The sequence below is a fragment of the Giraffa tippelskirchi genome, chromosome 7 (genome assembly GCF_054371585.1).
Source record: "Giraffa tippelskirchi isolate mGirTip1 chromosome 7, T2T-mGirTip1v1.2.pri, whole genome shotgun sequence".
Lineage (NCBI taxonomy): Eukaryota > Metazoa > Chordata > Mammalia > Artiodactyla > Giraffidae > Giraffa > Giraffa tippelskirchi.
In genome coordinates, this window is record NC_137281.1 from 82,803,115 (window position 1) to 82,821,609 (window position 18,495).

The 18,495-nt window shown below is 37.7% G+C and overlaps 1 protein-coding gene across 21 annotated transcripts in view; it reads left to right on the forward strand.

Annotated features, from left to right (window-relative positions):
• KIF23 (kinesin family member 23) overlaps positions 1-18,495 on the forward strand; it is a 47,191-nt gene that overhangs the window by 14,839 nt on the left and 13,857 nt on the right. For 11 of the 21 annotated variants that reach the window (XR_014060045.1, XM_081511906.1, XM_081511909.1 and 8 more), the window contains 6 exons: positions 11,037-11,173; positions 11,680-11,789; positions 12,154-12,324; positions 14,787-14,899; positions 15,038-15,159; positions 16,595-16,697. Coding sequence is in view for 19 of the 21 variants with exons in the window: in XM_081511894.1 (XP_081368020.1) it covers positions 11,037-11,173; positions 11,680-11,789; positions 12,154-12,324; positions 14,787-14,899; positions 15,038-15,159; positions 16,595-16,697 (756 nt within the window). In the remaining 2 variants the exon portion in view is untranslated. Of the gene's footprint in view, positions 1-11,036; positions 11,174-11,679; positions 11,790-12,153; positions 12,325-14,072; positions 14,115-14,786; positions 14,900-15,037; positions 15,160-16,594; positions 16,698-18,495 lie in introns of all 21 variants that reach the window. The other 10 variants (XR_014060044.1, XM_081511892.1, XM_081511893.1 and 7 more) reach the window with 3 other exon arrangements.

Genomic DNA, 18,495 nt, shown 5'->3' on the forward strand with positions numbered 1-18,495 from the left:
TTATTGAGATGATCAAAGGATTTTTATTACTCAGTTTGCTAATGTGGTATATCACACTGATTGATTTGTGGATACTGAAAAATGCTGTATGCTTGAGATAAATCCCACTTGATAATAGTTTAAGATCCTTTTTATGTGTTGACTGAAAAGATGAACAACGTCAGAGTTGGGAGTTAAGTTTTATTTGGGGCAAAATGAGGACTGCAGCCCAGGAGATACCACCTCAGATAGCTCTGAGAGACTGGTTTAAAGAGGTACTGGGGGAAAGTCAATATATATAAGATTTTGGTGAAGGGGGAGTTCAATGTAATCAAGCGCTTACTTTACAAAAGCTTTTCTGCTAGTCATGAGGAGCTAATGTCACTATGAAGGGATTTAGTGATTTTCTAGGTATGAAGAGAGGCAAGGATTTGGATCATGAAATCAGTTCCTGAAAATATCTAACTATCTAAATACCTGTTCCTCCAGTTTCCCTAGAGCACCGAGTGACTCACTCTCCACCCTGAATTCCCCTCCAGGGGTGTTGAAGGTTGGCAGCGGAAGCAGCACAGCGTTCAGGTGGCAAATGCTCTTCTTGTTGTTCAGTTGCTGGCAAATGCTCTTGGCAAGTGCCAGTTTGTAGTTGATAACGTATTGTTGGTTGTGCTTTGCTAGTATTTTGTTGAGAATTTTTGCATCTATACTCCTCAGTCATGTTTGCCTGTAATTTTCTTTTTTTGTGATAATTCTTCTCTGATTTTGGTATCAGGATGATGGTAGCCTTATAAAGTGAGTCTGGGAGAGTTCCTTTCTCTGCAATTGCTTTAGAAGAGTTTCAGAAGAATAGATGTTAACTATTCTCTAAACACTTGATAGAATTCTCCTGTGAAACTGTCTGGTCTTGGACTTTTGTTTGTTGGGAGTGCCTTTTTTTGTTTTTAATGAAGTATAGAGTCGGACATGACTGAAGCGACTTAGCAGTAGCAGCAGTTGATTTACAATGTTATGTTAATTTCTTCTGTACTGCAGAGTGACTCAGTTATACGTATATATATTATTTTTTATATTTTCAATTATGGTTTGTCACAGGATAGTAAATAATTTCCTTGTGCTATGGACCTTGTTCATCCATCCTATGTATGATAATTTGCCTCTGCTAACTCCAAACTCCTACTCCTTCCTTCTAGTACTCCCTTCCCTCTGAGACCGCAAATCTATTCTCTATATCTGTGAGTCTGTTTTTGTTTTGTAGATATGTTGATTTGTGTCATATTTCAGTTCCATACATAAGTTTTATCATATTATTTGTCTTTTTCTGACTTAGTATGGTAATCTCTAAATCCATCCTTGTTGCTGCAAATGGCATTATTTCATTCTTTTTTTTGGTGGCTGAGTGATATTCCAGTATCTCTGTGTGCGTATGTGTACACCATATGTTTATCTGTTCATCTGTCAGTGAACATTTATGTTGTTTCCATGTCTTGGCTATTGTAAACCGTGAACACTGGGGTGCGTGTATCTGTTCAAAACACGGTTTTCTTTAGATATGTGTCCAGGAATGGGATTGCTGCATCGTATAATAGCTCTAATTAAGGTTTTTAAGTAACCTCCATACTGTTCTCCTTAGTGGTATACCAATTTACAAACCCACCAACAATATAGAAGGGTTCCCTTTTCTCCAGACCCTCTCCAGCATTTGTTATTTGTAGACTTCTTGATGAGGGCCATTCTGACTGGTGTGAAGTGGTACCTTATTGTAGTTCTGAATTGCATTTCTCTAATAACTAGTGATGCTGATCATCTTTTCACGTGCCTCTTGGCTATCTGTATGTCATCTTTGGGGAAATGTTTATTTAGGTCTTCTGTGCATTTTATGATTGGGTTGATTGTTTTTGTAAAAGAGATGCATGTTGTTGTTGTTCAGTTGGTCAGTCGTGTCTGACTCTGTGACCCCATGGACTGGAGCACGCCAGGCTTCCCTGTCCTTCACCATCTCCTGGAGCTTGCTCAGACTCATGTCCATTGAGTCATTGATGCCACCCAACCATCTCATCCTCTGTCATCCCTTTCTCCTCCTGCCTTCAATCTTTCGCAGCATCAGGGTCTTTTCCAGTGAGTTGGCTCTTTGCATCAGGTGGCCAAAGTATTGGAGCTTCAGCATCAGTCCTGCCAATGAATATTTAGGACTGATTTCCTTTAGGACGGACTGGTTTGATCTCCTTGCACTCCAGGGGACTCTCAAGAGTCTTCTCCAACACCACAGTTCAAAAGCATTAATTCTTTGGCACTCAGCCTTCTTTATGGTCCAACTCTCACATCCATACATGACTACTGGAAAAACCATAGCTTTGACTGTATAGACTTTTGTTGGGAAAGTAATGTCTGCTTTTTAATACACTGTCTAGGTTTGTCACAGCTTTTCTTCCAAGGAGCAAGCATCTTAATTTTATGGATGCAGACACCTTCGGCAGTGATTTTGGAGCCGAAGACAATAAAGTCTGTCACTGTTTCCATTGTTTCCCTATTTATTTGCCATGAAGTGATGGGATCAGATTCCATGATCTTAGTTTGATTGTTGAGTTTGAAGCCAGCTTTTTCACTCTACTCTTTCACCTTCATCAAGAGGCTCTTTAGTTCCTTTTTGCTTTCTGTTGTAAGGGTGGTGTCACCTGCATATCTGAGGTTATTGATATTTCTCCCTGCAATCTTGATTCCAGCTTGTGCTTCATCCAGCCCGGCATGTCGCACGATGTACTTACTCTGCATATAAGTTAAATAAGCAGGGTGAATGCGTTGTTTGTATTTTGGAGATTAATCCCTTGTTGGTCACATCATTTGCAAATGTTTTCTCCCAGTCTGTTGGTTGTCTTTTCATTTTGTTGATGGTTTCCTTTTCTGTGCAAAACGTGTAAGTTTGGTCAGGTCCCATTTGTTTCTTTTTGCTTTTATTTTTATTGCCTTGGGAGACTAATCCAAGAAAACATTTGTTACTGTTTATGTCAAAAACATCTTGCCTATGTTCTCTTCTAGAAGTTTTATGATATCCTCTTATTTTGTTTGCTTTCTGGCCATTCCGTGTGGCATGCAGGATAGTTTCCCAACCAGGGATTGAACCTGGGCTGCCACAGTGAAAGCACCAAATCCTAACCAGTAGGAACTCCCAGTGTCTTATGAGTAGTTATATTATTAAGCCATTTCAAGTTTATTTTTGTGTATAGTGTAAGGTATGTTCTTCCTTCATCGATTTACACGTGGCTGTCCTCTTTCCCAACACCACTTGCCAAAGACACTGTCTTTTCTCCATTGTATATTCTTGCTTCCTTTGTCAAAGGTTAGTTGTTAAAAAAAAAAGATTGTCTATGGGTGTGTGGGTTTGCTTTGGGGTTCTCTGTTCTGTTCCATTGATCCACATCTCTGTTTTTGTGCCAGTATCCTGTTGTTTTGATTACTGTAGCCTTGTCTGTAGTATTGTCTGAAGTCTGGGAGAGTTATGTCTCTTGCTTTGTTCTTTTTCCTCAGGATTGCTTTGGCAACTCTGGGTCTTGTGGTTTTGTGTTAATTTTAGTATTATTTGTTCTATTTTTGTGAAAAGTACTATTGATAATTTAATAGAAGTCACATTAAAATCTGTAGATTGCTTTGGGTAGTCTGGCCATTTTAGAAAAATTGGTTTTTCCAATCCAAGACCATATGATATATCTATTTTTTTGAATCATCTTTAATTTCCTTTATTAATGTTTTGTAGCTCTCAGCATATAAGTCTTTCACCTCCTTGGTGAGATTCATTCCTAAGCATTTTATGTTTTTTGGTGTGAGTTTAAAAGGGATTGTTTATTTGTTGTTCAGATGCCAAGTCGTGTCCAACTCTTCACAACCCCATGGACTGCAGCATGCCAGGCTTCCCAGTCCCTCCATTTCTTGTTTATTTACATTCACTTTTTGCTATTTCATTGTTAGTGTAAAGAAATGCAACTGATTTCTGTATGGATACAAGATTAACCTTGTACCTTGCTACCTTGCTGAATTTGTTTATCAGTTCTAGTGGTTTTGTGTGGAAGAACCACTTTAAGGTTTTCTATATATGTTATCATGTCATCTGTGTATAATGACAATTTCACCTCTTCCCAACCAATGTAATTACCTTTTATTTCTTTTTCTTGTCTGATTGCTGTGACTAGCACTTCCAATCCTGTGTTGAAGAGAAGTGGTGAGAGTGGACATCCTTGTCTTATTCCAGATTTTAGTGGGAAGGGTTTCAGCTTTTCACCATTTTCTGTGGGTTTGTCATAAATAGCTTTTATTATATTGAGATATGTTCCCTCTATACCCAGTTTCAGAAGGATTTATATCATGAATGGATATTGAATTTTGTCAAACACTTTGTCCACATCTATTGACCTAATCATATGACTTTTGTCCTTTTTTTAATTAATGTGGTGTATCACATTGATTTTATGTATGTTGAATCATTCTTGGAATCCTGGGATGAATCCAACTTGGTCATGCTGTATGACTTTTTTTATACGTTGTCAGATTTCAGTTTGCTAGTATTTTGTTGAGAATTTTTGTGTCCTTATTCATCAAAGATATTGGGTTGTAATTTTCTCTTTTTTTGTGGTATCTTTGTCTAGTTTTGGTATCAGGGTGATGGTGGCCTTGTTTAATGAGTTTGGGAGTGTTCCTAATTCTGCAATTTTTTGGAATTCTTTCAAAAGGATAGATGTTAACACTTCCCTAAATGTGTGATAGAATTTTCCTGTGAGGCCATGCGGTTCTGGACTTTTGTTTGCTGGAGGTTTTAATCACAGTTTCAATTTTAGTACTTATGATTGGTCTTTTCATATTTTCTATTTTTTCCTGGTTAGTCTTGGGAGATTATACCTTTCTAAGAATTTGTCCATTTCTTCTATGTTACCCATTTTATTGGCAGACACTTAATTGTGGTAGTCTCTTCTGATTGTATGTATTTCTCTAGTCTCCTTGTTCAATTCTAATTTTCTTGACTTGATCCCTTGCCCTTTTTTTCATGAGGAATCTAGGGTATAGGTTTGTGAATTTTGTATACCTTTTCAGATAACTACCTTTTAGTTTCATTGCTCTTTTCTGTTGTTTTCTTCATCTGTTTCGTTTATTTCTGCTCCAACGTTTATGATTTCTCTTTCTTTCTACTCTGAGTTCTGTTCTTTCTCTAGTTGCTTTCGATATCAGGTTATGTTCTTTACTTAAGATTATTCTTGTATTTTCTAGTGCTTTTTTTTTTTTACAATTGCAAAAAGCTACTTATCTTTTTAATTAAAATATATATGATAATATAATGTATAAATTTATAAGGTTACAGCACCTTATAATGTAAAATTAGATCATTTATATATTGTAATGTGATTGCCATTGTAGCAATAATTAGCACCTCTATCATATTTCATAATAATTCTTTCTTTTTCATAGTTGGAATAATTAAGTTCTAGTCTCTTAGCAAGTTGGATATTTGTAATACAGTTGTTATTTAGTCATTAAGTCATGTCCAACTCTTTGCGACCCATGGGCTGTAGCCTCCCAGGCTCCTCTTGCCAGGATTTCCCAGGCAAGAATACTGGAGTGGATTGCCATTTCTATCTCCATTATAATATAGTACTGTTGTCTATATTCACTGTACTGTGCATTATATCTCTAGGTCTTATTTACACTTGTTGTAAGTAGTAAACTTAACATCTCTTCTCTTCTCCCACTTACTGTTCCCAAGTAACCACTGTTTTACTCGATTTTTACAAGTTTGGCTTTATAAAATTCCACAAATAAGTGATATCAGAGTACTTATCTGACTTAGCTCACTTAGCATAATGTGCTCAAGGTTTACCCAGGTTGTCTCAAATGGCAAGATTTTATTCCTTATTATGAAAGTGAAAGTCATTCAGTCGTGTCTGACTCTTTGTGACCCCATGGACTATACAGTCCATAGAATTCTCCAGGCCAGAATACTGGAGTGGTAGCTATTCCCTTCTCCAGGGGATCTTCCCAACCCAGGGATCAAACCCAGGTCTCCCACATTGCAGGCAGATTCTTTACCAGCTGAGCCACCAGGGAAGCCCATTCCTTATTATGGCTGAATAATATTCCATTGTGTCTATATAACATGTTTTCTTTGTCCATTGGTTTGTGGACGCTTAGGTTGTTTCCATGTCTTGGCTATTGTAAATAATTCTGAAATGAATGGGGGGGGTGTAAATATCTTTTCAAGGTAGTTTTTAATTTTCTTCAGATAGATACCTACAAGGACTTATGTATTATTTATCTTTAAAGTCTAGGCCATATGAAAAGTTCTGCTTTTGATTTTCTGAAGAACTTCCGTACTGTTTTCCACAGTGCCTTCAGCAATTTACATTCCCACTGACAGGGCATAAGGGTTCCCTTTTCTTCATATCCTGCCAAACATTTGTTATCTCATCTTCTTGATGATTGCCGTCCTTAACATGCATGAGGTGATAGCTCATTTTGTTAATTGTTCCTTTGCTGTGCAAAAGCTTTTAAGTTTGATGTAGTCCCATTGGTTGATTTTTGCTTTTGTTTTTTGAACTTTTGCTGTCATATTTAAAAAACTGCCAAAACCAATGTTGAGGAACTTCTCTCCTAAGTTTATTCTAGGATTTTTTTTATAGTATCAGGTCTTATGTTTGAGTAAATTATGTTTGATCCATTTTTAGTAAACTTTTGTGAGTTGTGTAGGATAGGGGTCCGGTTTCATTGCTTTACATGTGTTTATCTAGTTTTTCCAACACCAATTGTTCAAGAAGCTATCTTTTCCACACTGGGTGTTCTTGGGTGGCTCCCTTGTCAAGTATAAGTTGACTGTATGCTGCTGCTGCTGCTGCTAAGTCACTTCAGTCGTGTCTGACTCTGTGAGACCCCAAAGACAGCAGCCCACCAGGCTCCGCCGTCCCTGGGATTCTCCAGGCAAGAATTCTGGAGTGGGTTGCCATTTCCTTCTCCAGTGCATGAAAGCGAAACGTGCAAGTGAAGTCGCTCAGTCGTGTCCGACTCTTAGCGACCCCATGGACCGTAGCCTACCAGGCTCCTCTGTCCATGGGATTTTCCAGGCAAGAGTACTGGAGTAGGGTGCCATTGCCTTGTATGGTCTGGGTTTATTCTGGGCTCTTTATTCTGTTCTTGGTCTGTGTGGCTATTTTTGTGCCAGTACCATACTGTTTTTATTTCTGTAGGTTTATAGTACAGCTTGAAGTCTTGAAGTATGTGATACCTCCAGCTTTGTTCTTTTTCCTCAGGATTACTTTGGCTTTTGGGGTCTTTTGTAGTTCCATACAAATTCTAGGATTTTTTTTTTTTTTTCCTATTTCTGTGAAGAATACTATTAATGTCTTGATGGGGATTGTATTCAATCTGTAGATTTTCAGTATTATAGACATTTTAGCAATATTCTTTCAGACCATAAGCATAGATATTTTTCTGTTTGTTGTGTCTTTTATTTCTTTCAGCAGTCTTATAGTTTTTGTTGTACAGATCTTTTACTTCCATTGTTAAATTTATTCCTAAGTAATTTACTGTTTTGATGTTATTACACATGGAATAATTTTACTTCTTTATCATATGTTTCTCCTGAGTATATAGAAGTGCAACTAATTTCTATATGTTGATGTTGTATCCTGCAACTTTACTGACAACATAGATTATTTCTGACAGTTTTTTGGTAGAGTCTTTCATATTTTCTATATACAGGATCATATCGCCTACATTTCTATATACAGAAAGAATAAGAAAAACTTACTAAAAGAATAAGTTTTACTTATTCTTCCCCTATTTGGACGCCTTTTACTTCTTTGTCTTGCCTGATTACTGTAGGTAGGGCTTCCAATACTATATTGAATAAGAATAGTAAGACTGGACATCTTTGTCTTATTCCTGAATTTAGAAGAAAAACTTTCAGTCTTTCTCCATTGAATATAATGTTAGCTGTGCATTTGTTATACATGAACTTCATTATGTTTAGGTATGTTTTTTCTTACCCAATCTGCTAAGGGTTTTTATCATGAAAGAATGTTGTATTTTGTCAAATGGTTTTTCTGTGTCTATTGAGATGATCGTGTGATTTTTATCTTTTATTTTATTAATATGTTTATATTTATTGATTTCCATATGTTGAGCCATCCTTACATTCAAGGCATAAATCCCACTGGGTTGTTATGTACAATTCTTTTTAACTGTTTTTGAATTCAGTTTGCTGATACTTTGTTGAGACTTTCTGTTCCTATATTCATCAGGGATATTGGTCTATAGTTCTCATTTCCTGTGGTATCATTACCTGGCTTTGGTTTCAGGTTAATGGTGGCCTCATAGAATGAGTTTGAAAGTTCCCTTCTCAAATTTTTGCGAAGAGCTCGAGAAGGACTGATGTTGGTGATTCTTTGAATGTTTGGTAGAATTCTTCAGTGTAGCCATCTTGTCCTGGGGTTTTCTCTGTTGGGAGGTTTATGATTACTGATTTATCCTATTTGGTTATTATTGGTCTTTTCATATTTTCTATTTCTTCCTGATTTAGTTCTCTTTTTAAAATTTATATTTTATATTGGATTGTAGTTGATTAAGAATGTCGTGTTAGTGTACAGCAAAGTGGTTCACTTCTGCGTATACTTGTATGTGTTCTTTTTCAGATTCTTTTCCCATTTAGGTTATTACATAATATTGACTAGAGTTCCCTGTGCTATATAGTAGGTCCTTGTTGATTATCTATATTAAATAAGTAGTGTGTGTATGTCAATCCCAAACTACCAATTCACCCCTCCCCTTTGGTAACCTTGTTAAGTTTGTTTTCTAAGCCTGTGATTTCGTTTCTGTTTTGTAAGTAGGTACATTTATCATTTTTATTTTTTTTAGATTCTGCATATAAGCAATGTCATTTGCTTAATTTCACTTGATATTTGACTTAATTTGACTTAGTCTGATAATCTACAGGTCCATCAATGTTTTGCAAATGGCATTATTTCATTCATTTTAATGGCTGAGTATATTCCATGTGTATGTATACCACAATTTCTTTCTCTCTTCCTTTGTTGATGGAAATTTAGGTTGCTTCCATGTCCTGGCTATTGTAAATTGCCCTGCAGTGAACACTGAGGGGCATGTATCTTTTTGAATTATAGTTTTCTCCAGGTATATTCCCAGTAGTGTGATTGCTGGATCTTCTTTTCCAGTTTGGGTTCCTTTTATTTCTTCTTCTTCCCTGTTTTCTGTGGCTAGGACTTCTAAAACTATGTTGAATAAAATGCGATAGTGGATATCCTTTTCTTGTTCCTGAGCTTAATGGGAATTCATTCCACTTTTCACCATTGAGTAAGTTGACATTAGCTATAGGTTTTTCACATATGGCCTTTATTGTGTTCCCTGAGTACCCACTTTCTGGACAGTTTATCAAATGCTTGTTGAATTTTTTCAAAGGTATTTTTGCACCTATTGAGATGATCACATGGCTTTTATTCTTCAGTTTGTTTATGCAGTGTATCACACTGACTGATCTGCAGATACTGAAAAATTGCTGCATATCTGCGATAAATCCCTCTCGATCATGGTGTGTGATCCTTTTAATATATTGCTAGGTTCGCTTTGCTAGTACTTTGCTAAGGATTTTTGTGTCTTTGTTTATCAAAAGATGAGCAGCGTATTCATCTGTGTAATCTTTTTTTTTTTCTTTTTTTGAGATATTCTTGACTTTTTTATCAGGACTACCATGGCCTCATAGAATGGGATTATTTCTTCCTCTGCAATTTTTTTGGGATAGTTTCAGAGGGTTAGATATTGACTCTTCTTTAAATGTTTGATATTTACCTGTGAAGCCATCTTGTTTCTGGACTTTTTTTGTTGGGATTTTTCCAGTCAGTTTCAATTTCAGTACTTGTGATTGGTCAGCAAACCAGATTTTAGTTTCATTGCTCCTTTCTATTGTTTTCTTCATCTCTATTTAAATCTGCTCTAATCTTTATAAATTCTTTCCTTCTACTTGCTTTGGGTTTTGGTTGTTCTTTCTCTAGTTGCTTTGGTGCTGGTGGTGGTTTAGTCTCTAAGTTGTGTCCGACATTTGCGACCCCATGGACTGTAGCCTGCTAGGCTCCTCTGTCCATGGGATTCTCCAGGCAAAAACACCAGAGTGGGTTGCCATTTCCTTCTCCAGGGGATCTTCCCGACCCAGGAATTGAACCTGGGTCTCCTGAATTCTCCTACATAAGAATCTGCAGGCAGATTATTTACCAAATGAGCTACAAAGTTGCTTTAGGTGTAAGGTTAAGTTGTTTGAGATTTTTCTTGTTTTCTGAGATAAGACTGTATTGCTATAAACTTCCCTGTTAGAACTGCTTTTCCTGCATCACATAGTTTTTTGATTATTATGTTTTGTTGTCATTTGTCTCTATTCTTTGATTTTCTTTTTGATTTCTTTATAGGTTTTTAATTATTATGTTTTTGTTGTAATTTATCTCTAGGTATTCTTTCATTTTCTCTTTGATTTCTTCAGTGATCTATCAGTTGTTTAGTAGCATTGTTTAGCCTCCACTTGTTTGGGTTTTTTTGACAGTTTTTTTTCTTGTGATTGATTTCTAATCTCCTAGTGTTGTGGTCAGAAAACATGCCTGATATGATTTCAATTTTCTTAAATTTACTGAGACTTATTTTGTTATCCAGCATATGATCTATCCTGGAGAATGTCTCACACACAACTGCAAAGAATGTGTATTCTGTTGCCTTTGGACCAAATGTTCTATAAATATCAGTTAAGTCTCTTTGGTGTAAAGTGTCATATAAGGCTTGTGTTTCTTTATTGATTTTCTGTGTGGATGGTCTGTCCATTGATGTAAGTGGGCTGTCAAAGGCTCCCGCTCTTACTGTTTTACTGTGATTTCTCCATTTATGGTTGTCAGCATTTACCTTATTTATTGAGGTATTGAGTAGTTAATATTAAGTGTTTTCTAATACAGTATTAGAAATATTATAAGTGAAGAACTTTTAAGATACAACCCATTGTGACTTTTACTATATAATTGTGACTTGTTATGTTGTAGGTCTCCTTTTTACATATGGTGTGACGGGAAGTGGAAAAACTCACACTATGACTGGTTCTCCAGGGGAAGGAGGGCTGCTTCCTCGCTGTTTGAACATGCTCTTTAACAGTATAGGGTCATTTCAAGCTAAACGATATGTAAGTGTGTGTGTGTGTGTTTTTAAATTGTATTGTGACTCTCACTAAAAGACATAGGTGCCAAAATACCTGTGAATATAATATTATTAAGGGAGAACTAAGGCACTGAATCGGAGAAGGCAATGGCACCCCACTCCAGTACTCTTGCCTGGAGAATCCTATGGGTGGAGGAGCCTGGTGGGCTGCAGACCCATGGGGTCGCTAGGAGTCGGACATGACTGAGCGACTTCACTTTCACTTTTCCCTTTTATGCACTGGAGAAGGAAATGGCAACCCACTCCAGTATTCTTGCCTGGAGAATCCCAGGGACGGCGGAGCCTGGTGGGCTGCCGTCTATGGGGTCGCACAGAGTCGGACACGACTGAAGCGACTTGGCACACAAGGCACTGAATACCTTTTAAAACCTTAAATATGTTTAAATGTTAACTGTCTTGTTTGTTAAATATATTTCTTACTATTTATGACAAAGTCTAAAAATTATGATCTGACTTTTTCCCTCACTTTAGGTTTTTAAATCTAATGATAGGAATAGTATGGATATACAATGTGAAGTTGATGCTTTGTTAGAACGGCAGAAAAGAGAAGCCACACCCAATCCAAAGACCCCCTCTAGCAAGTAAGTAATTATATTTTGTAATACTGGCCTCATGGGAACCCTGTCTGGTGGTCAGAAGTGGAGAAGTTGGTCTGACAGTTGACTTTAGTGAGATAAAAGTTGAGGGACGTTCTTAATTATGTTTGCTCAGATGTTCTATTTGGTTTTGAATGCACTGCCCTTGAATCACTGTGTAGGGAAAAGGTGCCACTCTGGGTGAAAGAAGGTGTAAAAGTCTGTGCTGTGTATCTGGGAAGACATGGGAGAACTGTTGGTCCAGCCATGAGTATGCATAAAGTTGCTCTGTGCATTCTTGCTTGTAATAGAGGTCATTTATGACTCATAACATGTAAGATGAGATTGAGACCTTTTTTTCTTTTTTCAGACGACAAGTAGATCCAGAGTTTGCAGATATGATAAACGTACAAGAATTTTGCAAAGCAGAAGAGGTTGATGAAGATAGTGTCTATGGTGTATTTGTCTCTTATATTGAAATATATAATAATTACATATATGATCTATTGGAAGAGGTGCCGTTTGATCCCATAAAGCCTAAGTAAGTAGTAGAGAGAGTCCCTTCTTAGCTGACTAACCTTGACGAAGTCACTTCACATCAGTGACCTTAGTTTCCTTAGCTATAAATGGGGATAAAGCTTACTTCTGTTTTCAAAATGAACTATAACTCATATATCATGCAGTTGGTGTGTGGTGAATAGTTCTGTTATTTACTTGATATGTAGTTATTTGTATTAGGAAAACCAGTGGGTTAAAGCATCTAAGGAGAATATTCACCTTAGACTTTACTTTTGAAAACTCTTGGCCCTGGGCTGTATTTTGAGGAGGATCTTAATTGTATAAAGAAGTGTTCTTATAGATGTGCGTTGGGGCTACCTTTCAAGAACCTAACACTTAATGTTGGGAATTTGCAGCCTCTAATCTGTGTCCTGGTGATCGCCACAGAATGGAGCCTAAAGCTGCTGTCTGCACAACTAGTAGTCACATACCTTCCATCATTGATTAATCAGAAGTGACATCCGTATTGTCATTGCACCAGAGTTAAAAGACTATGCCTTAGATTTCCTTGGGTCTTACCCTGCTGAGACTGAAGGCCAATTACAGTCTGGCATTACAAATTACCTTTGTGCCAGAGTGGACTCCGGAATCTCATGTCTAATAACAGTATCTTGTTCATGTGAAAGTGAAGTTGCTCAGTCGTGTCTGACTCTTTGCGACCCCATGGACTGTAGCCTACCAGGCTTCTCTGTCCATGGGATTTTCCAGGCAAGAGTACTGGAGTGGGTTGCCATTTCCTTCTCTAGGGGATCTTCCCAACCCAGGAATTGAACCCAGGTCTCCCACATTGCAAGCGGACACTTTACCCTCTGAGCCACCTGCTAAATGCTTGTCTTCAGTGCTTTGTTAGGGCCTCTTAAGACATAACTAATGTGAAGACCTGTATTATATGTTTAACTTTTGTGTATATGACTCAATCAGGTATTACTGAAGGAACAGCTAGATTTGGAAAACCATTACACTGAGGTGTCAGTATATCCACTTTATAAATATATGTATTAAAGAGTTTATAGACTAAATTACTTTTTAATTTAATATTTATATTAAAGACTTTATAGACTAATTATTATCAGGCTTCCCTGGTGACTCAGTTAGTAAAGAATCCACCTGCAATGCAGGAGACCTGGGTTCAATCCCTGGGTTGGAAAGACCCCCTGGAGAAGGAAATAGCAACCCACTCCAGTATTCTTGCCTGGGAAATCCCATGGACAGAGGAGCCTGGCAGGCTACAGTCCATGGGGCCGCAAGAGTCGAACACAACTTAGCGACTAAACTACCACAGACTAGTTACTTACTTGTTTCAAAGTGTTGGTTGTGTGTACCCATTTTCCTAAACTTTTTGATGTCATTTGTTGCTACCAATCACTTTCATGTCTGCACACCAAGTTTCTGTTTGATCTGTTCCAAATGAGACTTTTTTCTAAGAAGCCTATCTTGCTTTTATTATGTAAATGAAGACTGACAAATGTGACTGTATGCCTTGTAACCTTCCTGGTAACACCTTGAATGAACTCACAGGGTGCTTATTTGGTAGTGAATTCATTTTGTTAGGGTGGTGTTAAACCTGTTTTTTTTTTTTCCTTCGGATCTGATTTAAGATTTAGTTTTTAATACAATGAAGGAGAATTTTTAAGATATGACTCATTGTAACTGTCACATACTCTAGACTGAATGTGTTGTTATGAGATGGCTGCTGTAGAAACAGTAACTTCTGCCTTATTCCTTTGGTAGGTGGAACAGTTGCAGCACACCCATGAGGAACACAGATTTTGTGTATGTGATGTGTTGACTCTTTTCTTAAGGAGAAGGGTGCAGTTATACTAGTGGTTGGCATTTGTGGCATGTTCGCATGTAGGTGATTTTTCATTGGTCCTGGGCCGGCTGCTACCTCTAAAGCCCCTCCTTCCTGAGAAATCTGCCGTTGGCTGAATAATGGTGGCTGGTAACTGTTTTTGCCCCCACTATTCACACGACTGAGGCCAAACAGGCAGCATCTTTCCCATCTTCATCCTACCTTAAGAGTAAAACTTGAGCAGCCACTTTGAAAGCATTGCCACTCCTGGTATATACCAAACTCCTTCTGAATTTGTTTTTTTTTTTGACAGAACCAGCTTGATCTGTTGATCTTTTAAAATTCAGAAAATGCTAGATTTTGATGCTTAACCTTTGCATGTGATGGTGCTTACCACTACTTTGATCTCTGTTTAGTAAGTGTTGTTTCATGTGCTTTGTAGGAACGAATTAGAGCAAAGCTTTTATAACAAAATAAATTCCTGTTATGTAACTAATCTTAACTGTATATCGTTATTCTTATCCAAGTGTAATATTCTTCTGGAGTCTTGCTTAGGCTTATTCCCATTGTAAGAGTGGATATCATGTTGCCTGACATTTTAGTCTTAAGTCCTGAGATAGTTTAGGAAACTAATGTTTTTTTCTTTCCCCTAGACCGCCACAATCTAAACTGCTTCGTGAAGACAAGAACCATAACATGTACGTTGCAGGATGTACAGAAGTAGAAGTGAAAGCTACTGAGGAGGCTTTTGAAGTTTTTTGGAGAGGTTAGAAGCAGAATTAGAAGTACAAATTATATAAAGTGATAAATATAATCCTGAAAGTTACTACTCTGCTGACAATACTTTTAGGTTTGGTAGAAAGTATATATACTGAAATAAGCAATGATTTCTCTGTCACTGTAGGCCAGAAAAAGCGACGAATTGCTAACACACATTTGAATCATGAGTCCAGCCGTTCCCATAGTGTGTTCAACATTAAATTAGTTCAGGCTCCCTTGGATGCAGATGGAGACAACGTCTTACAGGTAAAGGTTTAATGTGTGGAGTTTTTCCTGTTCTGAATCCTTCATTTAGGAATTAAGATTTAAATCATGAAGGTTTCATTACACTGAATATTGCGGTAGAATTATCTTATGTGTAGGTTATGACATTTTAAAAAAATGTTCTATTAATTAGGTAGTATAGTTCTAGGAAGTGTTAGTCACTCATGTCCGACTCTTTGAGACCCCAAGGACTGTAGCCTGCCAGGCTCCTCTGTCCATGGGATTCTCCAGGCAAGAATACTGAAGTGGGTTGCCATTCCCTTCTCCAGGGGATCTTCCCGATCCAGAGATTGAACTTGGGTCTGTACCATCTGAGCCACCGGGGAAACTTTTGTTCTAGGAAACCGGCCATTAAATCTTAGAACCTGGAATTTTGTTGTGAAAAGGTTTACAAATCTTTATAAATATCTAATAGAGGAGATAAAATGTTATGATTCATTGTTTTTCTCTGAAGACTCATTTTGTATGTAGAAATTATTCCTGGTTTTAAAATTTTACCAACAAACTTTTCAGGAGTGGTCAGTTCTAGGCTGTTCTCTCTTGGTGACAGGCCAGTGGAGCCTGCAGCTGCTGGTCGCTGTTTAGTGCTGGGCCTGTCATGCTGTAAGGCTTGTATTAATTAGTAACAGCATCTGAGCCTGAATGTAAAAATCATTTAATGAGTTTAAGGAATTAAAATGTAATCCCATTCAAAACATACCATGAAATTGTGGTGTATCATGAAGGTTTTCAGATGGCAGCAGATGGTTCGGCATGGTACAAAAGACCACCAGGATTTGAATTCTGATTTCTATGCATTTACTAGCTGTCTTACCCAGCTGTAATAAACTCCTCGTAATGCTGTGAGGATTAAAGGAGGTGATGCATGTAAAGTTCTTAGTCCACTGCTTGGCTTACAGTCAGCACTTGATAAACGTTAGCTAGAAAATGCTTTTAAGTTAAGTCTGTATATACTTGCTTTCCTCTGAATCACATCTAATGTATTAGTGATATCAGTTATGTGTCTCTTGACTTTCTTGTAAAAGTTATTAGAGTATTATGAAATTATTAGGCTGGAAGATTATTAAATATGTCATTATACAGATATTTAGTCTTGCTCTAGACTATTTAGCAGACATTTATTGACCTCCTGCTGAGTGCTGGAAACTGTGCAAGGTGCTGGAGATGAAGTGGTTAAAAGACAGAGTTTCTATTCTTGTGGAGCTTACAGTATAACATAGTCTGCAAGTAATGTCATGAGGATATTTATCATATGCTTTTAGTAAACTGTTCCCCCAAAACATGTATCCTTCCTCCTTACTATGCATTTTTGTGTTATGCAAACCTTATATTCATAAGACTTAATTTCACTTGAATATATTTAAAGAACACTGTAAACCAGTTATAACTCATGTGATTGGCATTATCTTCCTTTCAGGAAAAAGAACAAATCACTATTAGCCAGTTGTCCTTGGTAGATCTTGCTGGAAGTGAAAGAACTAACCGGACAAAAGCAGAAGGGAACAGATTACGTGAAGCTGGTGAGCAAAGCATAGTATTTACTTATTGCTACAACTTTCAAAAACTTGCAGTGCTGGTTTATTGCCTGCTTACTGAAGGTTTAAGCCTAACTGTCTTCAATTTGACTAAGAATTTAGAGGCTAAGTGACTAGTGCTTTTTATCTCTTGTGACCCCATGGACTGTAGTCCTCCAAGCTTCTCTGTCCATGAGGTTTTCCAGGCAAGAATACTGGAGTGCATTGCCATTTCCTTCTCCAGGGGATCTTTCCAACTCAGGGATCAAACCTGCGTCTCCTAAGCTGCAGGTGGTCTCCTACATCGCAGGCAGATTCTTTACTGACTAAGCCACCAGGGAAGCCTAAGAATGAGGAAAAGTGACTAAATGTAAAGTAAGTTATATTCCTGTTGAAAGTGTTATATCTATGGCTAGAGTGCCAGTACTGGGTCCATAAAATTGAGTGATTTAATAGTTCCTCCAACATTCACAGTGGTAAAAACTGGCTTCTGGAGAGAGGAAAAATTTTTGAACACAAAAGCCAGTTGAAATCTGTGTTTTTCTTTTTTAATTTTTCATTTAGTACAGCCATTTATGATATGATTTATGCTAATAACATTTATGGAGTACCTACTGTGTTACAGGAATTGAACGCATATCTAGTACAAAAGAGGCAAATTGCTAGTAGACTGTGAGGGAGGTGAGCAGCAGGTGCTGCGGGAATACAGAGCAGGGCTGTTCCATCCATTCTGGGGCTGTATGTGAGATGGGGCTTTGGGGAAGAATGCGTGGAGCTGATGAGGCATGAGCTCTTAGAAGAGCGATGGAATTCAAGTCATCATCCCTGGGAGAACATGGCAGGGTCAGGATAGCTGAAGTGGAGGGTGTGGGTTGGTGAACTGTGACCACTGAGGCAGGAGGGCAAGGCAAGTTCATGAAGACCCTTTACTATCATATTAGTGTGAATTTCTTGTTGAAGGAATAATGGTGACTACCAATTATTAAGGGCTAAGTATTTATCATAGAATCTAGTATATATGGGCTTGATTTCTTGATTCTGACTTTCCAGGATTGGATCATACCCATTTTGTCAGACTGGATGAGGTTAAGTAATTTTTCCAAGGTTAGAGCCTGGTTCGAACCCAGGTTGGTTGAACTTCCAAAATGTGTATCTTTCTGCTGTTACACAGCCAGGGAAGGATTGGTTTTAAAAAGATTTTCCCAGTATAGTAGATTAATTTATCAGAGGCAAGTCTAGAGAGACGAAAAGCAGTTGAGAACTTTTGCAGTAATTCAGACGAGCGGTCCTGTCACCTGGAGGCAAAGGTCAGCCAAAACTAAGAGCTAGTTTGGAAGCAGGCCCACCTGGATATGGAGAGGAAGAGAGGAGGATAAATCAAAGAAAATCTTGATTGAAGAGAAGTAGTTTGAGGTGCAGGTGTGGGCAGCTAAGAGTTTTGGGTTGAACAAATTCAATTTATTCAAGCGTAGTGCCTAGCAATTGGATGCAGAGGTAGATAGATATGGAAGGAGAAAGATTTGATTTGAGGTTTATAGGTTTAGGTTTTGCCAGTGAAGACAAGATTGAAGCAATGGGGAAGATAAGATTATTCATGGAGTACAGAGAGGAACATACTGAGGGCAGGGCCTCGAGGACAACAGATCCTTGAGTCTGGGAAGGAGAGTAGGGGGGGATAGCTAGGTGACTTGGAGTTATGAAATGACTAAACACACACTTCTTAAAACAATTTTTATTTTTTGCTGTGCTGAGTCTTCGTTGCTGCACGTGTTTTCTCTGGTTGCAGTGAGGGCATGCTCCAGTT